Source organism: Phoenix dactylifera, chromosome 2 (genome assembly GCF_009389715.1).
Source record: "Phoenix dactylifera cultivar Barhee BC4 chromosome 2, palm_55x_up_171113_PBpolish2nd_filt_p, whole genome shotgun sequence".
NCBI lineage: Eukaryota > Viridiplantae > Streptophyta > Magnoliopsida > Arecales > Arecaceae > Phoenix > Phoenix dactylifera.
In genome coordinates, this window is record NC_052393.1 from 20,860,402 (window position 1) to 20,878,737 (window position 18,336).

Here is an 18,336-nt window from a genome sequence, read left to right on the forward strand (position 1 = left end):
GAATATCTTGAGTATGAAACACCAGAGATAGTAGAAAAGCATAAATATCTTCAGACTATGGATACACTTCATGCGGTACGTAGGCTTGTAGCACTGCGCCTTTTGAACTTCCATCCATGTTCACATTTCGGGTCTAATACGTGCTTGACTCCGAGACTCTACTATAATGGAACATGTTGGAAAAATTTCTAACTAGTTGAGTTGATAAAATCATCAATTATCAATATTATTCACTTGCATTCCATCATGCCCTCCTTAAATTTTGGCCAGGAAGGCTTTGTGTGATCTAGTTCTCCAAAATTCCAGGTATGATTTAAAATAATTATTCATGTTGATCGTAACTTAATTTTTTCTATACAAATTACTGATTAATACACTACATTTGTTATCAGTTTTGATTTGGGTTATTGTAAAATCACCATTCAGTAATAACTTCACGGGCTAATAAATAGCCTACGAAGAATGGCCCAGACCATTCTAGTCTTTTGAGAGCTCCCACCCCTTGATTTTCCTCGAGATTAACTCTAATGGCAGTATTGCTGACGACAGAGATAGAAGTGGAATGGGCTTTGTGATCAGGAATCATGAGTTTAGGCTTATTGCAGCCGGGGGATGGTGCATCTTCGATGAGTCAGACAGTAGTCGAAGTTGAGAGCTGCATGAGAGGGCATTATCTTTGACAAATTGGTCCCAAGGGCGATCTATATTCAGCTTGAGGGCGATGTAGCCATGGAGATTGTCTAAATTCAGGATTGACTAAATTTAGGAGAGTGCTGACAATCACAGATATTCGGATAGGCATTCGTTTTTGTGGGATATATGTTAGACTGTGGGTGGGCTTGCGATTTTTTCAGACTATATATATCTATTGAAAGGCGAACAGACGATCCACTAAGGATTTCGTTGGGAGGGCACAAAGTCTGCTGTCTTGCCTCTTGGTCGACTTTTGCTTTTTTAACTCTTACGAGTACACTTATATGCATACAGTGTGAGACGCCGTGTCGCCGTTGTATAAAAATTAAAATAATAAAAAAAAATTGGCCCGGACCCGACAAGACCAGACTCGAGCCGAAGAAAGGGTAGGTTAAAAATTATAAACACCGAAGAGAAAAACCCTACCAAAGCCCAACCACCGCCCATAATGCCTCCGGGCACCAAAACATCGGATTCGTCCATTCGGATTCCTTTATTTAAACTCCGCGTCGGCAGGAAACCCTTGTCCCGCTTCTCTCATCATTTTGCCTCGATTCTGTCGTTCGCGAGGAGGAGCGATGTCTAGGGTTTTTGGAGGTTGCCGGGCTCTGATGGGGGCGGCCAGGGCCGGGACGAAGGCGGCGGCCGCCCCTTCGGCGGGCACGTCGGCGGCGAAGCCCAGGAACACCACGGGCATCCTGAAGCCGCTGCCTGTCTCCCCGGCCATGAGGAAGTTCGTCGGCGCCCCGGAGATCTCCCGTGCCGAGGCCGTCAAGAAGATATGGGATCACATCAAGCTCAACCAGCTCCAGGTACTCTACTCCGCTTCCCTCTCTCTCGTCCTTTTCCCTCCTTTGTTAGGGTTTTTATCCAACATCTTTCTTGCTGTTTTATTTCTTATTTCTTGATTCTGGCCTTGCATCCTAGGCAATATGTTTGTGAACTAAAATCGCTAAAATGCCGTGCTTTTTGTACTGTTTGGAAGATCTAATCAGGTCATACGTTGTCACGTTTCTTGGTACACTATGAACAGAGTGGCGGATGACATCAAAAAGTCATATTGAAATTGTGGACATGATTCTATTTTTAGCTGTCTTTTTTCTATTTTTAGTTTGCTTGATTGTGTATGACTTGATTGATTTGGGTTACCAAATTTCTGGGTGACCATCGGATGCTAGTTTCTCCTATATGTTAGCGATTTAACTTTGAAGAAGAAAAAGAATACGAGAGAGAGAGAGAGAGAGAGAGAGAGAGAGAATGCAAAATAACCTGAGTTTCAGTATGTCAATGAAACTTAAAGATTTCATCTTTTGAAGCTTCATATTGTTAATGGAGGTGAAATTGCGTGAGAAGAACATAGCAAGATTTAATTCGTTCATAAGGTGATGTGTGATGGGTGAGGTCTTCGGCCTGTGTCATTCTGAGCTTTTCTATGAGATATGTGGACATCTTTTTAGATATTAGGACCATCTCGCTCATTGGAATCTTAAAGTGGAGGTTTTTGTGGTATCCTGAGGACAAGAGACCTTGACCAACCTGTTGTTTCTAACATCCACCTCTGCTTTAGTGCCAACTTTAAATTCTTGTCATGGTGGCAAATATTGGTGGGGAAAAGGGGATTTGATAGATGGATGATCAGGTAGCATTGGGAACAGATCAGATATTGGTAAATACATTGCATCCATTTTATTCAGAAAATATGAATACTGATACAAATAATGATTAGATGAATTATGTTACATTGATATTTGAACCTTGTGTGAAGGGTGCTATTTCACTTTGTGTGTTATTAACTAAATTCAAGTATACAAGCATCCCAACTTTCTTTCATTAAAATGGATAAATGGCTGTACAAAGAACAAAAACAAATATTATCACCCACTTAATTACATGATTCTTTTATAGTATTCTAGTAACTTGGTTAAAGTTACCTCAAGGTTAACTTGTCAGTTTGTTAACACATTTAAGTTTTATCTTGATAATAATACCAGTAAGATCGAGGTTCACTATTTTGATATCGGATTCTGTACCAGTACCATCATGTTATTGTGTCCGTATGCTCAGAATGGGAGTCGGTGTGGCATATCGATATTCGGTACACCTCCTGTGCTACATACCGATTCCATACTGATATGGTACGGTATGGTCAATATACATCGGTAACAAGCGGTATGGCAACTCATGAGTACGATTTTAGCTAGTGATGTTTTAGAAAAGGGAATTAGTTTTTTGCATTCATCAGGTGAAGTATGGTTTTATATATTAATTTCACAATGTAGTTTTCCCAGTCTCACCTATCTGACACTACAGAGAATAATTACTTCTTGAAGATTGACTATTTATAGTTAGCTTTTCAAAAGATGAGACAAGGAAAGATTCATAAAAAAGACTAAACTGTATCACTTTGCAACTTAGGAGGAATTTTAAGTGAAACAAGCTTCCTCTTTAGGAAAACGAATGAGAGTTTTGTTTTCCACGTGCATAGAGATGTGTATTGCAAATTTGTAATTAGATTTGGGGCATAAATTGATATTCAGTTGTCATTAGGCCCCTATATGTGATTTTACCATTTTGTCCATCTGATTTCCATTTCTATACCATCTTAGGATGAACCATACCCGTTGTTCTTATTTTATTTTCCACTTGTACTCTTCACCTCTTTTGTCGATGTAATTCTTTTAAACATTGGTAGACTGCATGTTTTTGGTATGAGTTACTTCTTTTAATGTCCACATTTTGCTTGTCTGGTATGTTGTTTGGTTGAGGAGTTTGTGCTTGCAGATATAATGGATTGTATATCTAGAATTTCTTACTATTTTTTTTTGTTTCTGAAGAAAATGGCTATATTCAAGGTTCAACAAGCTGATACCAAAGGGCATATCGGCTAACAATCGATTCAACATGGCATGGGATTGCATCGTGCTATTCCAGGGTGTGTCGAAACAGGGAGAGCCAAAGAGGGACGAGAGAGAGAGGAAAAGATAGAGAGAGGGAGGGAGAGGGAGGGAGGGAGAGAAAACCCTCACTATAACCTGAATCATATGAAACCAAGGTCGGAGATGGGGAGAGGGAGGAGAGGAGAGAGAGGGAGAGAAAGATTGAGAGACAGACGGAGATGGAGAGAAACTCACTAGTCGAGTGGGTGGAGGAGACGTCAATGTGAGGAAGGTCGTTGCTGATGTCGGCCAGCTGCGGACTAAGAGGGGGGGAGAGAGATAGAGCTCCAAAGGCTCTCGAAGCATCGATTGTTGAATCACGAGTGGGGTTGGGGGAAGGGTTATTAATAATAACAACACTGTGAACTGAACCATTGAAGAAAACCTGCGAACCACGTGGGGGGTGTCGATCGTCCAAGCCTTGAATCAAAGGCAGTCTTGTGAACGGCATGGGGAAAGGGGCCTAACACCTATGAACCGAACCGACCTTGTGAACCGTTCTGACTTACTGTCAGTTCGGTTCAATACGGGCTGAACTGTCCGGTTGGGATGGCAATCCATGATTATATCTACTACTCATATATTACTTATATTTATACTTTCATACACTTGCACTTTGCATTTTGTCTTGACTCAATCATCATAATTGTTTTAGAATTGTCAAATTTATATTCTATATATAAGTAGTTGTTTTTGGCAGTCTTTTAGGAATAAATCTGAAGTTTTGCTTTGGTTTGGGTTGTCATTTTTATCTATATTGATTCATCAATTTGTGTCATTGCATGTTTCCTCCTCTTTTTCGTTATGGAATAAAATGAGTATGAGGTTAGTGCTCTTTTTTAGAGCTGAATATTGTGAAATGAATTTCATAGAATGTTGAGAATAGAATCAATTAATTTTTAAGGAGAATATAATGAGATGATATGATCGTATGCTATAAAATTAAGAGGATGCAATTGAATGAGGTATGCAATTTTTTTTGTGAATAGGAAATGTGGACCTGACCAAAATTTGGTTGTGAACTATGGACTTATACTGATAAAGCTTGAGCTAATCAGACTTTTAAATCTCAACTTAAATAAATGGTGTTAGGTTTGTTGGTTGTGATAATCTGCAGATATGACATGGTATGATGTTTAACAGCTGTAACAACAATTGTCATATAGATTATTTTGCAATACGATATTCTTTCACTTTTTTCTTTTTTTCTGAACTTCTTTGCTAAAACTTCATAATGCGTGTTGATGAAGATTTGACATAATCCATGACTTATTTTATTTGTTATGCTTCTGGTTTCTTACATTAGGTTAGCATGTTTGTAAGCACATGATTGGCTTTTCAATTTTGTAAAAATTATTGAAAGCAACAGTCCTTGGCCTTGATGGAAGTCAAATTTGGGGTATGTGTGGCATTGTTTTTTTTATAGACTTATTCTCAAGCAGCACTTCATGCATCCCATATATTAGAAGAACCTATTCATAAATTTCTTTCCTAATTTGATTAGAAACCACAGTGAAGTTATTCAAGTTGGAGTGGGTGTGGGAGTGAAACAGGTTGGGAGAAGAAGAATGCAGAAATTTGAGCCTGGAAATGCTTTATTAATGTCTTAAGGAACCTGCATGCCTAGACAGATCATGCATGTGCCTCATATTTGAATATTGAAGGTGAGGTAGATGTATGAACTAGTATTGATTATTGAATGTTGCTTGGTGCGTCCTGCTGACTTACTAGATTTTATTAGATATGTGATATGATTATTATTTAAATGCCTCCTTATATTTATTTTTTAAAATTTTGTAATCTAATGGCTGCTTCGACTCCTGGACACCCTTGGGGGCGCTACATGGCTGCTTGCCGCTTGTTTACTGCTTACAATCTTTAAGCACGCTACCTTTGGAGTAGTGAGATTCCGGAGAGATTTTGAAGTTGGTGCAGCACCCTGCATGGACCCTGCATGGCACCTTAGATTGAAAACTTGGCCAGTAGGAATGGATTCAAGGGGTGAGCATTAATTCGTGGAAAGCTAATAGTGATGAATGGGACCACTAGTATTTGGTCGTCTGGGTTGGAGGCTTTGGCTTTTTCCCCTGAAATAAATTGGTTATATCTGGTCTGAAGCACTTATGTAGTATGTGTTCAATATGATTTGAATTAAATACTTTTAATTAATCATGCATTAATCAGATGCATTTTTCAATTGCAGAACCCAACTAACAAAAGGGAGATTCACTGTGATGAGAAACTGAAGATCATATTTGATGGGAGAGACAAAGTGGGGATGTTGGAGATTGCAAAATTGATTGCCCCCCATTTTCTGAAATCTAGCTGAACTATCAGAAACAATGTGTAGTTGTTCTTTTGTGATCTATGTCCAGGCCGTTCCAACAGTCAATGCGGTCTTATAAAATTTGGACTTCTTGTAACCAGGATTTAGTTGAATTCACTACCATTTATGTACAAATTTGGCATCTTATGTGTGTCTTTTCTCTGTCTAAATATTATGATTCCAACTTTGGTTTATATTGCTATACTTGCACAGCAAATTTCTTTGGATGGTGTATCATGTTGCACCACCTAGCTTAGATCGTCACCGTTGCACTCTACACTTGGAGGGGAAATGGTGGATGGTAAACAGGGTGTCAGCATGGAACAACCAAACCAAGCATTGGGATTTTACAGGCGAATCAGGAAAGCTGTCTGATGGCTTCATGCCAGAATAGTCAGGTGAACCGCCTGAGATGGAGTTTCTTGAGAAAAAAGATACAGCATTGTCTGCATTTTTAGTTATATACATGCATTAGATTGGATTTTGTGATGAAAATTCTGTCAGTAGCTCTAAGCTATCAATTTTGACAAGTGCTTATCTTTTTTGTCAGCCATTGGTAGAGTTTTGGGGAGCTGTTTCCAACTTGTATAGTTATATTCACAAGCTTCTGTGCGTGTTACCAGCCCCAAAGGTACTACAGGTTTTGAAATGTCTCCATGATAATGATACTATTAGGGCTTATATTTTTGTGGTCTCAAGAGCTTTTCTACTCTATATGCATGTATACGTGTATTTATAGAGGATAAGCGATGATCCTCTTGAGATGGAGAGAAAAATGTATCTATTCCTTTTGAGTCCAAAATCAAAAATGTCTATAAACCAAATATTGCATGTTATGGAAGTCTCTAACCTAACATTATAAAGATAAAAAAATGGATGGTTTTCATATTGTTAAAGCACTAAAATAAATGATAGAGGAGATCCTATCTTATTGATCATAATCAGATTGAAAATCAAAAAGAATTTAATGCTTAGATCATAATAAAATATGGTCTCGTATAATTTTAATCTTTTATTTTGGAATTAGTTTGATGTATATGTTAGAGGCTATCAATATATGTGATTTTGGTTCCTTGGCATTTTTAATAGTATAGGTTATAATCAACAATTTAGTATGGATGCTTTATTATTAATTTTGTACACAAGTAGATAGCTGCTCCTTATGTGCAAAGCAAGTCCATATCTCTCTATATACGATGTCTAATATGCTCTCAATAGGATAACTAAGATAGTCTTTCGGTCTTTCCCGTCAATGATAATCCAACCAACTTCTAAATTCAAGATGCAACATGATTTGTATTATTGAAAAAAAAATCTAGAAACCAGCCTTCATATATTTTCAGGGGTTCTTAACCTAATTATCAAGTAGATATCGAAATGGATGATTTTAATAAGAGGATACTATATTTTACAATGTTCTAGTCATCAAAATCTAGTGAATTTAAATCTACCAATCTTTTATCATAGATTGTAAAGTGGATTTCAAATTTATATGCTATATCATATATTTTAATGTATTAATATAATTGATATTATTCAGTTTTGCCCCATCTTGATGTATATATTAGAGACTATTAAAATATATATTATGGTTTTACATACTTTTTATACTGTATTATCATGTTTAATAGTTTGGATCTTCGATTTGAATGATCTATCATTGATTTTGAAAGTAAAATTACCATTTAAGCTATCCTCTTGAGAGTCTCTTAACTCTCTCTCTCTACACACAGACATACATACATGGATTTATATGTTTTGTATACACACACTCACACACACATATATATATATATATATATATACACACACATACGCATATATGTACATATATAAATATAAACTCTTACACATATTTGTATATTTATATCTGATAGGAGGCAAAATGGATCGTCCTACTCCAGCATGAAGTTGCCTAATTTCGGCTGAGCAGACCTTAGAGCCAGGCCGATCTCAGCCCGCCAAAAGCTGAGCCGACCTCAGCTAGAGGTCAAGTAGACCTCGGCCCCGCCAAGAGCCAGGCAAACTTTGGCTCTGCCAAAGGCCGAGTCGACCTCAAGAGGGAGGTTGAGCCAACCTCGGCCCTATCTACCTTGATCCCATCGAAGATCCCACCGAGCGGCCAGATCGTGCCACATGGCAGATCCAGAAGTTGGTGTTAAAGGCCGGTTATTATGACAGCTGCCTTGGGAGGCAAGACATTGATGACTTGCCCCTCGCATACCACCAGGTAATGCTTCGAAGTGAGTGTGCACACGACGCATTTAAGAGCTCCCTCGACCACTTCCGTTTGGAATGACATGGCGGACCCTCAAAATAGATCCGGAAAGATATCTTTCGAATTCTCTGCTCGCAGGATGGATCTCCGTGCTGTATGCCGCCTCCAATTGATAGCCAGTTGATCACGAATCAACTCGAAATTTCAGGTAACGGCTGAGACCCTTACCCTATAAAAAGGACGTAGGGAAAGGCCCTCGGTAAGCCAAGATAAGCTATTTTGAGCTACAAGAGGCCATCGAAGGCGTTCAGAAACTCTCCAAAAAGCTCGGCTAACTTAGCCATCGAAGGACCTTCGCCGGAATTCGATGGCCTTCGCCGGAATTTCCGACTAAGGCTTTGTGCAGGTACCCCGGAGCGTAGGAGGTGGCCTTCTTTCTCCATCCCGATCGGTGTCTCCTCGGCTTCTTCCGACATGGTCACCCTCAGGCCAAATTTCAACCACAACAATATCTATGCATGTATCTATATATTATGTGTTTATGCATATTTAACGATAAAATAGAAGAAACAAAAATAGAAGAAACAAACAGAACTTATAAAGTAAAATATAAAAAAAATTATTTCATCCATTCCCATAAATGATCAAAAGATTAAAATACAAATATATAATAAGTCCACATAGATAATTATCATAGAAATGATACACACTTTGTATGCACAACAATTTATCAATACTCCACTTCATTTGACTTTTCTTGGAACTTAAGTGTTACGATACTTAGTGAAACTTTATAAGATATATTTTCATAGTTTTCTTGAAATATTTTAACATGACAAAAATTCATCCTACAAATTATAGTGATTTTGCATGTCTATAGCACTCATGCTGTTCTATATAACCAAATATATAGACTGCTTTTGCTAAGTAACTAAAAACTTATCCATTTTTTTATTTTATATATATTAGCTTTGGTCTTTCAAGAGCATAATCTGTAGATTCCATATATGCTAATAGAAACTTTGGACCATCCATCATTGGTTCAACAATTTCTTGTAATAACATTTAAGAAAAAATAAGGATTAAATGTTTAGTTAGAGTGTTGTAAGCGAAAGGCTATCCAACCAATGTTTTATGAAAGAAGTCCATGAAAAAAAAATATTTTTATTATTTAAAAATAGTTTAAATATATTAATAAAAAATTAACAATAATATATTTTTTGTGTGCATCATCGTATGTGTTAAACATTAGTCAAAATCTAAAACATAAAGAGGTAGTTTTTGCCTTCCTTTACGAAGCACATAGAGGTGCTAGCATTTAACATTAAGGGTTTGTTCTTTAAGAGTTATAAAACTTATCTAGAAATTTGTATTTTTTTGCATAAGTATTTTTAAGGTAACATTTAGACGGAAAATAGTTTATGCATGCTCTTTTATGTATTAGAAAGGGGCTCCAGAAGTTATTATCCATGTTTTTTTATATTACTACTTTTCTAGGTAAGTTGCTATGATTCATCTATATTTTCTATAATATCCTATATATATTTATAATAATAAATATATAATATAAAATAATATAAATATTAGGATGAAGAGTATTTAGGAATAAAAAAAGTATTTTAAAGACTGATGGAAAAATGACTTTTCCATCTTCTAGATGGGTAAGAATTTCTTTTTATTTTATAAATAAATATTACTCAAGAAAAAATAACTTATCCATCTAGAAAAGCACGTGAATATAGATAAGTTGGTCACCAATTTTACTATAATATTTACCCGCCAAAAACCTACCCTAATTGGCTCCAATAGCCGCATTTGTCTCTTTCTATGCTATAAGATCAACATCAAATATCTCTTTTGCAATGGAAAGGATGTGCAAAGACTTCTATCAGTAATTAATATTCACTTTTTCAAAATAATAATGAAAGAATCACAAATCACAAAGGACGATCTAGTGGATGAACGGTGTATGATTGAAAATTTCCTGTACGCAGCGCGCCACCAAAGCGTATCAGCGTTGCCGCCTTGCTGCCACGAGCGACGCACGCGACGGGGCGGTATTCTCACCGCACACCCTCGTCTCACCCTCGCCCCCGGGTTTACGACTCTCTTTGCCCTCTCTCTCTCTCTAGCGCGCCGCGCGATCCCTCTTCGCCCCGATCGGAGGGCTTGCTCCGATCATGGTGGGTCCCGACGACGACGAAGACGAAGTGCTCGCCCACTTCCTTGAATCCGAGATCCTTTCCGGCGTCCCCGACCAGGTCCGTCCCGGTCTTCTCTCCACCTCCTCGCGATTACAGGGTTTGGATTAGGGTTAGGGTTTCTTTATGATTATGGAATTGATGGATGGATGGATCTCAGCAGGAGGAGACAGCAGCGGGGAGGCCGTCGAAGAGGACGCGGATCGAGGGGGAGAGCTCGCTGCAGGGTGGCCGAAGCAGGCCTCCGCTGCCCAGGCCGATCGAGAGCGGCGTCTTCGGCAGGATACCGCCCGAGCTTTTCCACCACGTCTTCAAGTTTCTCTCTTCCGAGGTAGGTGCTTATTAGAAAGAAATTCCCAGTTTGAGCGGAATTTTGGACGGGGGTTTGGTTTTATCTAATGATGGGGTTTGGGTGCGATGGCAGGATCTCATCGCGTGTTCTATGGTCTGTAAGTTCATGAACTTTGCGGCGTCCGATGAGAGCCTCTGGCGCCGCCTGTGAGCAAAAAACTCCTCCCTTTTATGCTCAAGCGTTCTTATTTGAAGAAGAAAAGGGAAAAACAATCTTTTTTGTTTAATTATTTATTTTCAATTGCAGGTATTGCATGCGATGGGGACTGGCTCCTCCTAATGGGAAGTTGCGAGCATGTGCTTGGAAGAAGCTTTATATCCAGGTTTGCTGTTCAGATATCCCTGTATGCAAGAATGGATTTTGTATTGTTTGCTAGAATATAGTCTACATGATCAAATAATTTCTGGTATGAAGCAGAGTTACTTTGTTTCAAGGCATTAGGGTACTTGGTGGAACTTATAATCTTCCGACTTTTTAATAATTCTGTAGGAATATTTTATTGATGCCAGCTCCCATTTTACTTTAGTGTCAGATGTTCTTATACATTCACAAATGAAGGCATTAAATTCTAAGTTATGGGTGTGACATGGCATTGCTATCTCTTTGAGATACATGATGGAGCCTATGGTATGTAAAGTCCTTTTCTTTTATAGTTTTGTCCTTAAAGGAAAAATCTGTCATTCTAGTGCAAATCTTATAGGGACTAAGAAGCAGCTTTACCGTAAACAGTGGAGACCTAGCAGAATAAAATAATAATGTAGGTTGCAAGGGAGGAAGGAGGAAGTTTAGGGAGAAAAATTGAGGAAGAGGGAAAGAAATCAGTAAACTTGAAAACCATCCTAGGTATGTGCTTAGTGTTACTTTAAGAAATCAATAAACTTGAAAAACCATTGAGGAATAATTATTTTCATGTGCAAGAAGTGCTTCAGATGTTCGGTGTATGAGAACTAGATGTTGGAAAAACACTTTATTGGGTGCAATCAGGTTTTTCTCGGGCCTTATCTCGAGCTGATTTAATTTTAGTTCAGATTTGGTGAAAGATATCAAAGAACATTGAGTCCATGATCCTTAAATTTTGGTTGATCAAGATGATGTTGGAGCCCTAGCAATTTTTGGCTATGATAAAGTTGGATACGTGAATGTTGGTTGCTTTGGATGATTGACACAAGGGCTTGAGCTCCCCTACTGATGCTCTGTGCTATGTTAGGATTGCTGGTTCTTAAGATGCCATAGTATATCAAACTTATGTTGCAACAACACAAAATATAGATAAATTAGAAAATAGATTGCATCTGTAATATCTAAGTGGACCACTGCACCAATGATAAAATGAAATCAAGAAGGTTAAATGCAAGACGAGATTGCTTTTGGAATGATTTTTTATACCCTTTGGTTATATAGTGGATCATTTGATGACTCGCAAAGCATCATTGTGTACTACACACCACCATTTAGTCTTGTAACAAAGGATGTATGAGAAATAAATAGACTACATAAGCTTGTTTTATAAAGATCTGACTTTGAAATATAAAGAAAAAGTGATTTTTCCCCCATGTACTCCATGATGGTTGTTAGAGGATCTTTTCTTCACTTCTTTTTTTACAATACATAGAAGCTTGGGGTCGAGATCTACCAGACTGGTATCAGAGCTCGTATTAACTGGTGACTGGTTTAGTACGGTATCAGTATGTACCTACCAAGTCAGGGCATATTGGATCATGAGGAGGGAGAGGGAAGAGAAGGAAAAAGAGAGAGAGGAGGGAGAGGGGGGGGGGGGAGAGAGAGAGAGGGAAAGAGGCTTACCTCGAGGGTGGTTGATGCCGTTGTGGCACCGAAAAGGGGGGAGATCAAGCGAGTGTTCGGTGGAGAGGGGAGGGGGAAGAGGTGGAGGCTTACCTCATAGGCGGTCGATGGTGTCGCAACATTTGAAGAGGTGGGGAGAGAGGGAGAGAGTGAGCGAGCATTTGATGGAGAGAGGGAGGGGGCGGCTTACCTCGAGAGCGGCCGACAACATCATGATATTGAAGAGAGAGGAAAGAGAGTGATCAAGCGAGCATCCAACGAGGAGAGAGCAAACAAGAACACTCTTAAAAGATCTCAAACAATCGAACCATCGAACTAAGAGGGTGGTTATAAACTGAATCGGCCTGATTAATTGAACTGTCCTGATTTGCTGTCGAGTTGGTTTGGTATTGACCGAACCACCAGGTTCAAGTCGGTTTGGCGAAGACTACTTGGGGTGACTCAAATTTTGAAAATCTAGTAGATATAGGGACAACATCATCGTAAGTATAGTGAAAGCATATACTCTGAAGTGAATTTTAATGATCTTGTCGGCAAAGTGAAGAAGGCAAAGGAGAAAACTATTTACGTTTGTTCTCTACTAATTCTTGAGAGGAAAAAAATTGTTAGGCAACATAAAAATCCATCAGTCTAGGTCCTTTATCCACTAGAATATCTGCTTATATAAGAGTGCTCCCTTCAACAAACTGTGTTAAGTATGTTGCTGGTCCAAATTCAGGATGCCCCATGGATATCATAGTCGAGCATCTAAAGACCTCTAAAACTAAATTGCATTAAATAATCAATCAAACATAACTTCTTTTTTTGTTTCTCTTTAGATAGACCAAATTAATTCTAGGAACTATAAGCTCAAGTTTTGCAACCAAAGACTGGGATCCCTTCAACCTTTCAGCACAGAGGTAGATCCTTTTAAACTTAACGCTTATATGGATTGACTACTTGGAAATGACAGTTAATTGTTAAAGCCCCTACCATACTCAAACAAGTAATGTCTTGCCTAATCATGTGATAGGACTAGGGGCACTAAGTCAGCGAGGTGCTTTCATTAGTTGCCCAAAAATGCATTAACTCTTTTTTTTTTCCTTTTGGATTCATGTAAAATATCATATTCTCATCAAGTTCAACTATGCTTATGAGGTGGAAAAGCCTACTTCTACATTTGCTTTTCAAAATGAAATTCCCACACTTGTAATAGCAAAAATTCCACACACACTGTAAAAAGAATGTAAGAGATTTATGAACTTGTCTATTTTGCTTAGTTATGATGAAGATGGAGGATTGTCTGGTCAAATATATTCAATTTTATTATACAATCTAGTAATGGATAAGTCAATTGTGGAAGATATTATTAGAGTATCAATGGAAACATTTGTTTTCTGTTATTATAAATCACTGCATTCACTAAACAGCACTGCTGATCTTTTTACCTTCTTTTTTTTTGGCCAGCGTGATAAAGAGGATATGGTTGAATTTGTGAGAAACACTCCGGCAGAGTTTAAGGAGTACTATATACAAATGCAGGCAGCAAAGAGAAGTCAAGCACCTCTTCTGTCACAAGTAAAAATACACTAACTGTTATTTATGTTTTTTTCATGTTTCAGAGATCTCATTGTTATTTTGCTTGTGAATACGAATATTAATCTATGGCTTTGTACCTCTCTCCAACTGGTTTGGTCCAGTTATAGAGATTGCCATCCCGTCGTTAGAGGTTGGGTTTAATTAAAAGAACTAATTGTAGCCTTGAAATTGTGAAGGTCAATGATGATCAAGTAATACTTGATAGAACGGTGGCTGATCAAGTGTCTATTTGGAAAAGCAGCAGAGGCTTAACTGATGAAGCAGTGGCAGGCCATGCATGTTCGGGAAACACATGCTTGTACTCCCAAATCGGAGATGCTTTTATTTGTGAGAAGACTGGTCGTGTGCATGGTAGGTCACTCCCCTCTATGACATCACTAAAGAATGACGTCCATGGCTAAATTTGGTTTTGTTTTTTGTTTTTTTTTGCATCTGCAGTTTGTGATGATCCTTGCAGAGAAGCTGTCCTTGATCAATCTAGTGGGCTTCTGGTCTGCACCATTTCTGGTCATTGTTTTGATAGATGGCTCTCTCCTGATGAGGAAGCAGATCCTTCAGACATTGTAAGTTGGGAACATATCATACTTTTTCATACACATGTATGTATGTATGTATAAATACATGTATGAATGTGTGTGTATATAATACTTTTGATAAAATTTTGTAGTCCTCCTGAACGATAAGTCAGTAATTACCCATATTTATGTTACAAAAATCAGATCTGCATGGTGGATAGGGACACTTTAAGCACGATCTAATGACTTTAGACTTCTCAACCAATGTTTAACTAATCTAGGTCTTCAATACATGGACCGTGCTTAGAAAGCTTGTTAAGATAGTCTGACAACACCTCACTAGTTGCTTGTCCCCTTTTACTCTTTTTATGTAAAATGGGATACCTCGAAAATTGTATTTCAATAACCCTCCTGGCCTACTCTTTTACGCTAGGAATTTTTTCTTTTTTTAAACCTCGACCTATCTAACTTATGCGTGGTACCTTTATTCTTTGAATTGGACCTTCCTCTTCAAGTATCATGAATGTTAAGACATCTAAATATTTACCAACATGTCCCTTACACATAATTTTAAAGTTTTTATATCTGATGTTAGTCTCGAAAACTAATTGATTCTAAGTGATGAAAAATGATGAAAGTAATGTGCATGTATATATGCGCACATTTGGACTTGGAAGTTGCGCCATGTGCTATCTTTTGTAGTGGCACAATATCATTTTGTCACTAACACTCCAACCTGCAGCATCCTATTACTATTGAGTGAGATCTATGTAGCAGGACCCAAATTGCTTTGCAACTGGTTTGTCTAGTGAGTCTAAAACTGCAAAGAGACCATGTCTCGTGATTCCATCTTGAGTTATTTTAATCTAATATATTTCAACCAACAAACAAATTCAATATTCTTTTTTTGAACAGCTTGCTGTATTAGGTCTTATAGGAATTAAAACCCTATCCTCCAAACTTACTAGCTGATGGTATGGTACTTAATATGTGGAAAAGGTGAAAAGTCTATAAAGCCAACAACATGTCGCTGGGTCAAGGCTTACTAGCTTTCATTCTCTCTAAAGTCCAATCTTATCATATAATTGCTCTTTGCTGACCTTCAGTTTCTTCAAATTTCAGGAGCAGCAACTAGGTGGTGTTACAGATGAAGCAGAGCCTTTTATGGGATCTGGACGTTTTGGTACGAGTTCAACTCTCTTTTTTTTTATTATATATACATACATACATATATATATATATATATATATATATATATATATATATATATATATATATATAGCTTAAAATCTTAATAATGACTAGTTGAGCTGCATAGCGTTTTGTGGCAAAAGCAAAGCACAGTTTTTTCTTCTAATGCTTCATAAAAAAATATAACGATCTGTGGGCATTCATGTCTCATGTTTTTTTTTTCTTTTGGGTCTTTTTTGACAGCACGAGCCTATTTGTTGGGTTACAACTGTGCTGATGAGAAGGAACTTGAAAAGGCATTAAGGTTTTGCTGAAATATTATGAATCCCTGCTTTCCTGATCATTGCAGCAATCAATTTTTATGACGAGGTTGCAAAGTGAGATAAAAGCATAGAATATCATTGTGACAGGACCATCCAGTATATAGCAAATTTATGAGTCCATTTAAGCTAAGCCTCTCTTCCAAAGTGTTTCTTCAAATCAGCGGCTTGATGATAATTGCTGTTACCAGGTGGGATGATTGCATAGAATGCCTTGTAGAATCCTCAAGCATCAGTCGTTAAAGCATGAAAGATAGCACTTGTTTTCATTATCTAATATTATTTGCATGTGCATACTGCTAGTTTTTAGTTAATCTTAACTGCAGAAGCACTGGGGCCTTGTTATGTAAATATTTTTAGGATCAATTATAGTACCATCGGCATATCTGTCAAAAATTAAGCATACCTAATGCAAGCAGGTTTCTTCGGTGGTAATCTGACCTAATCTATTCTGAAGCGAGAAATTACACTGGTGCAGTGTACTAACAGAAATCTCAACTAATGCTTAGCTAGGCTTCTTCCTAGTTGAATGATGAACTAGATATTTTTCGCGGGGCTGGCTCTCCGGTCTAAAGAGGCGTAGTTGATGACTTGAAAGTGCCTTTGGAACCACCAAGGTGGTAGCACGGTTGGAATGGGGCTAAGATTCCACTGGAGTGGCGCAGGTTCGAAACGCGCGGGTGTCGATTAAATGTGGAAACTGGATGCCCTTTGTCTGGTTTGTCCGGTGAAGTCGTCATCTGGTCTGCCGGTACTTAGGTGGTGCTGGTATGACGTATTCACACATGGAAGGAGCTGCCATGGTGTGGCTTTCCTGTGAGTGGGGAGGATATGGATAAAACTTGTCTATCCGTATCGAATATTCTCCAGTGGGAAGAGGGCTCAGTGGGAGTTGCTCGCGGGTGAGTAGTGCCTTTGGAAGTTCTCAAGCTTGTTGTCCGTATCATAAGGTTAGCCAGATGAAAAACACCTAATCTTGCTGCAATTCCTTTAATAACTTATGTTTGCCGTATGTACTAACATTACAGGCGACATCTATGGACTTATCGGACTCATGCAAATCGATTGTCCGAGGAGGGTTTTCAAGAATTTTTGATTTGATTTTCCTGTGAGTTATATAAGCTTTGAGTCGGATGAGAAATATGAATGTAATTTGGAAGGGTATTTATCTAAATTCTAATATCTAGCAGGATATGTATGTAATTTTATTTTTCTATATCAACATATACAGTGGTTCCCTGACCAATTTAGTGCGTAGGGAGAGATCTAGGAACAAAAGATGTTGGAGTTAAATTCTAAGTTCTTGATCATAAATTAAAAAAAAGCTGCATTCTCATGTTTCCCTTTTTCCATGAGACCATCAGAACAGAATAATAAAGCAGCGCAAAAGACCAAATCAAAGAAATTCGGGATAACTCTGTAATAAATAACTCAAACAGAGTTGTTAATCAATCTCCTGTGACGTATTGGAAAAAAAAAATCAATTTACAATTTTGTTTCTCCACCTAATTTCGTATATTGAATACACGAAGGCATTTGACTTTCAGCAAACGCTTCAATCCCCTCCTGAAGCTTTGCCTGCATGTTTCAAAGAAAGAGTACTCAACTAGTAGCGTCGGTGGGTTGGGTCTGTCAACTAAATTAACCAAGATGACTCTGATGAGTGAAACGTGCGTCCTAATTTATTCATTAACAATTCCTGATTGATCTTCAAATTTTGACAGATTCAAAGAATCAGAGCGATGCCATGCCAATTGACAGAATACCATACTATTACCGTTGCCTGTAAATTGTTGAATTAGAGGATGAATCGAATGGGATATCTTCTATTAAAGCAATCTATATATTTTTATTTCCATAAATTTCACAAGCTAATTTGGAATGCTAGGTAAAGGAAGGAGACATTGGTGAAACATTTCTGGTAGGAGACCCAACCACACTATGCATACAATGTTTATTGAACCTATTTAGAACATTTCTATGAGAATTTTTTTGCCTTATATGGCAGTCGGCCCTTAATATATCAAGGGCTTTTTAGTAGAGTCGGCATATTTTGGCGTGCGAGTCAAATTATTGATGCTTTTATCTAGCATCAGCATATCAAAATCGGCAATTTCTATTCTGTAATGGAAGTGATGCCAATTAGACCGTTGAATGGGTTAGGCTGGTGAATCATACCCAAATGTTCCTGCATCTACCCCGT

General features: G+C 38.0%; 2 protein-coding genes across 4 annotated transcripts; both read left to right on the forward strand.

Moving 5' to 3' along the window:
- Window positions 1-1,115: 1,115 nt before the first annotated feature.
- LOC103718563 (upstream activation factor subunit UAF30-like) lies at window positions 1,116-6,149 on the forward strand. Of its 2 annotated transcripts, XM_039123653.1 has the most exons (3): window positions 1,126-1,505; window positions 5,513-5,630; window positions 5,833-6,149. In XM_039123653.1, exons 1-3 carry the CDS (start codon window positions 1,272-1,274, stop codon window positions 5,841-5,843), a joined length of 363 nt encoding a protein of 120 aa, XP_038979581.1. In that variant the 5' UTR covers window positions 1,126-1,271; the 3' UTR covers window positions 5,844-6,149. The 2 variants fall into 2 exon arrangements, with proteins under 2 accessions (XP_008805671.1, XP_038979581.1); XM_008807449.4 differs by lacking the exon at window positions 5,513-5,630 and having other exon boundaries at window positions 1,116-1,505.
- A 4,105-nt stretch (window positions 6,150-10,254) lies between these two features.
- On the forward strand, window positions 10,255-16,568 carry LOC103718560 (F-box protein SKIP31-like). 2 transcript variants are annotated; one of them, XM_008807444.4, is made up of 9 exons: window positions 10,255-10,434; window positions 10,535-10,705; window positions 10,799-10,872; window positions 10,973-11,048; window positions 13,976-14,086; window positions 14,284-14,458; window positions 14,546-14,670; window positions 15,745-15,805; window positions 16,057-16,568. In XM_008807444.4, the coding sequence occupies exons 1-9, from the start codon at window positions 10,354-10,356 to the stop codon at window positions 16,125-16,127; spliced, it is 945 nt and encodes a 314-aa protein (XP_008805666.1). In that variant the 5' UTR covers window positions 10,255-10,353; the 3' UTR covers window positions 16,128-16,568. The 2 variants fall into 2 exon arrangements, with proteins under 2 accessions (XP_008805666.1, XP_008805668.1); XM_008807446.4 differs by having other exon boundaries at window positions 10,538-10,705.
- Window positions 16,569-18,336: the final 1,768 nt, after the last annotated feature.

Coding starts and splice junctions, on each gene's coding strand:
- LOC103718563 (XM_039123653.1), top strand. CDS start 1,272: ATGTCTAGGGTTTTTGGAGGTTGCCGGGCTCTGATGGGGGCGGCCAGG. Junction 1,506..5,512: donor TCAAGCTCAACCAGCTCCAG/GTACTCTACTCC, acceptor ACAATCTTTAAG/CACGCTACCTTTGGAGTAGT.
- LOC103718560 (XM_008807444.4), top strand. CDS start 10,354: ATGGTGGGTCCCGACGACGACGAAGACGAAGTGCTCGCCCACTTCCTT. Junction 10,873..10,972: donor GAGAGCCTCTGGCGCCGCCT/GTGAGCAAAAAA, acceptor TTTCAATTGCAG/GTATTGCATGCGATGGGGAC. Junction 14,671..15,744: donor AAGCAGATCCTTCAGACATT/GTAAGTTGGGAA, acceptor TTCAAATTTCAG/GAGCAGCAACTAGGTGGTGT.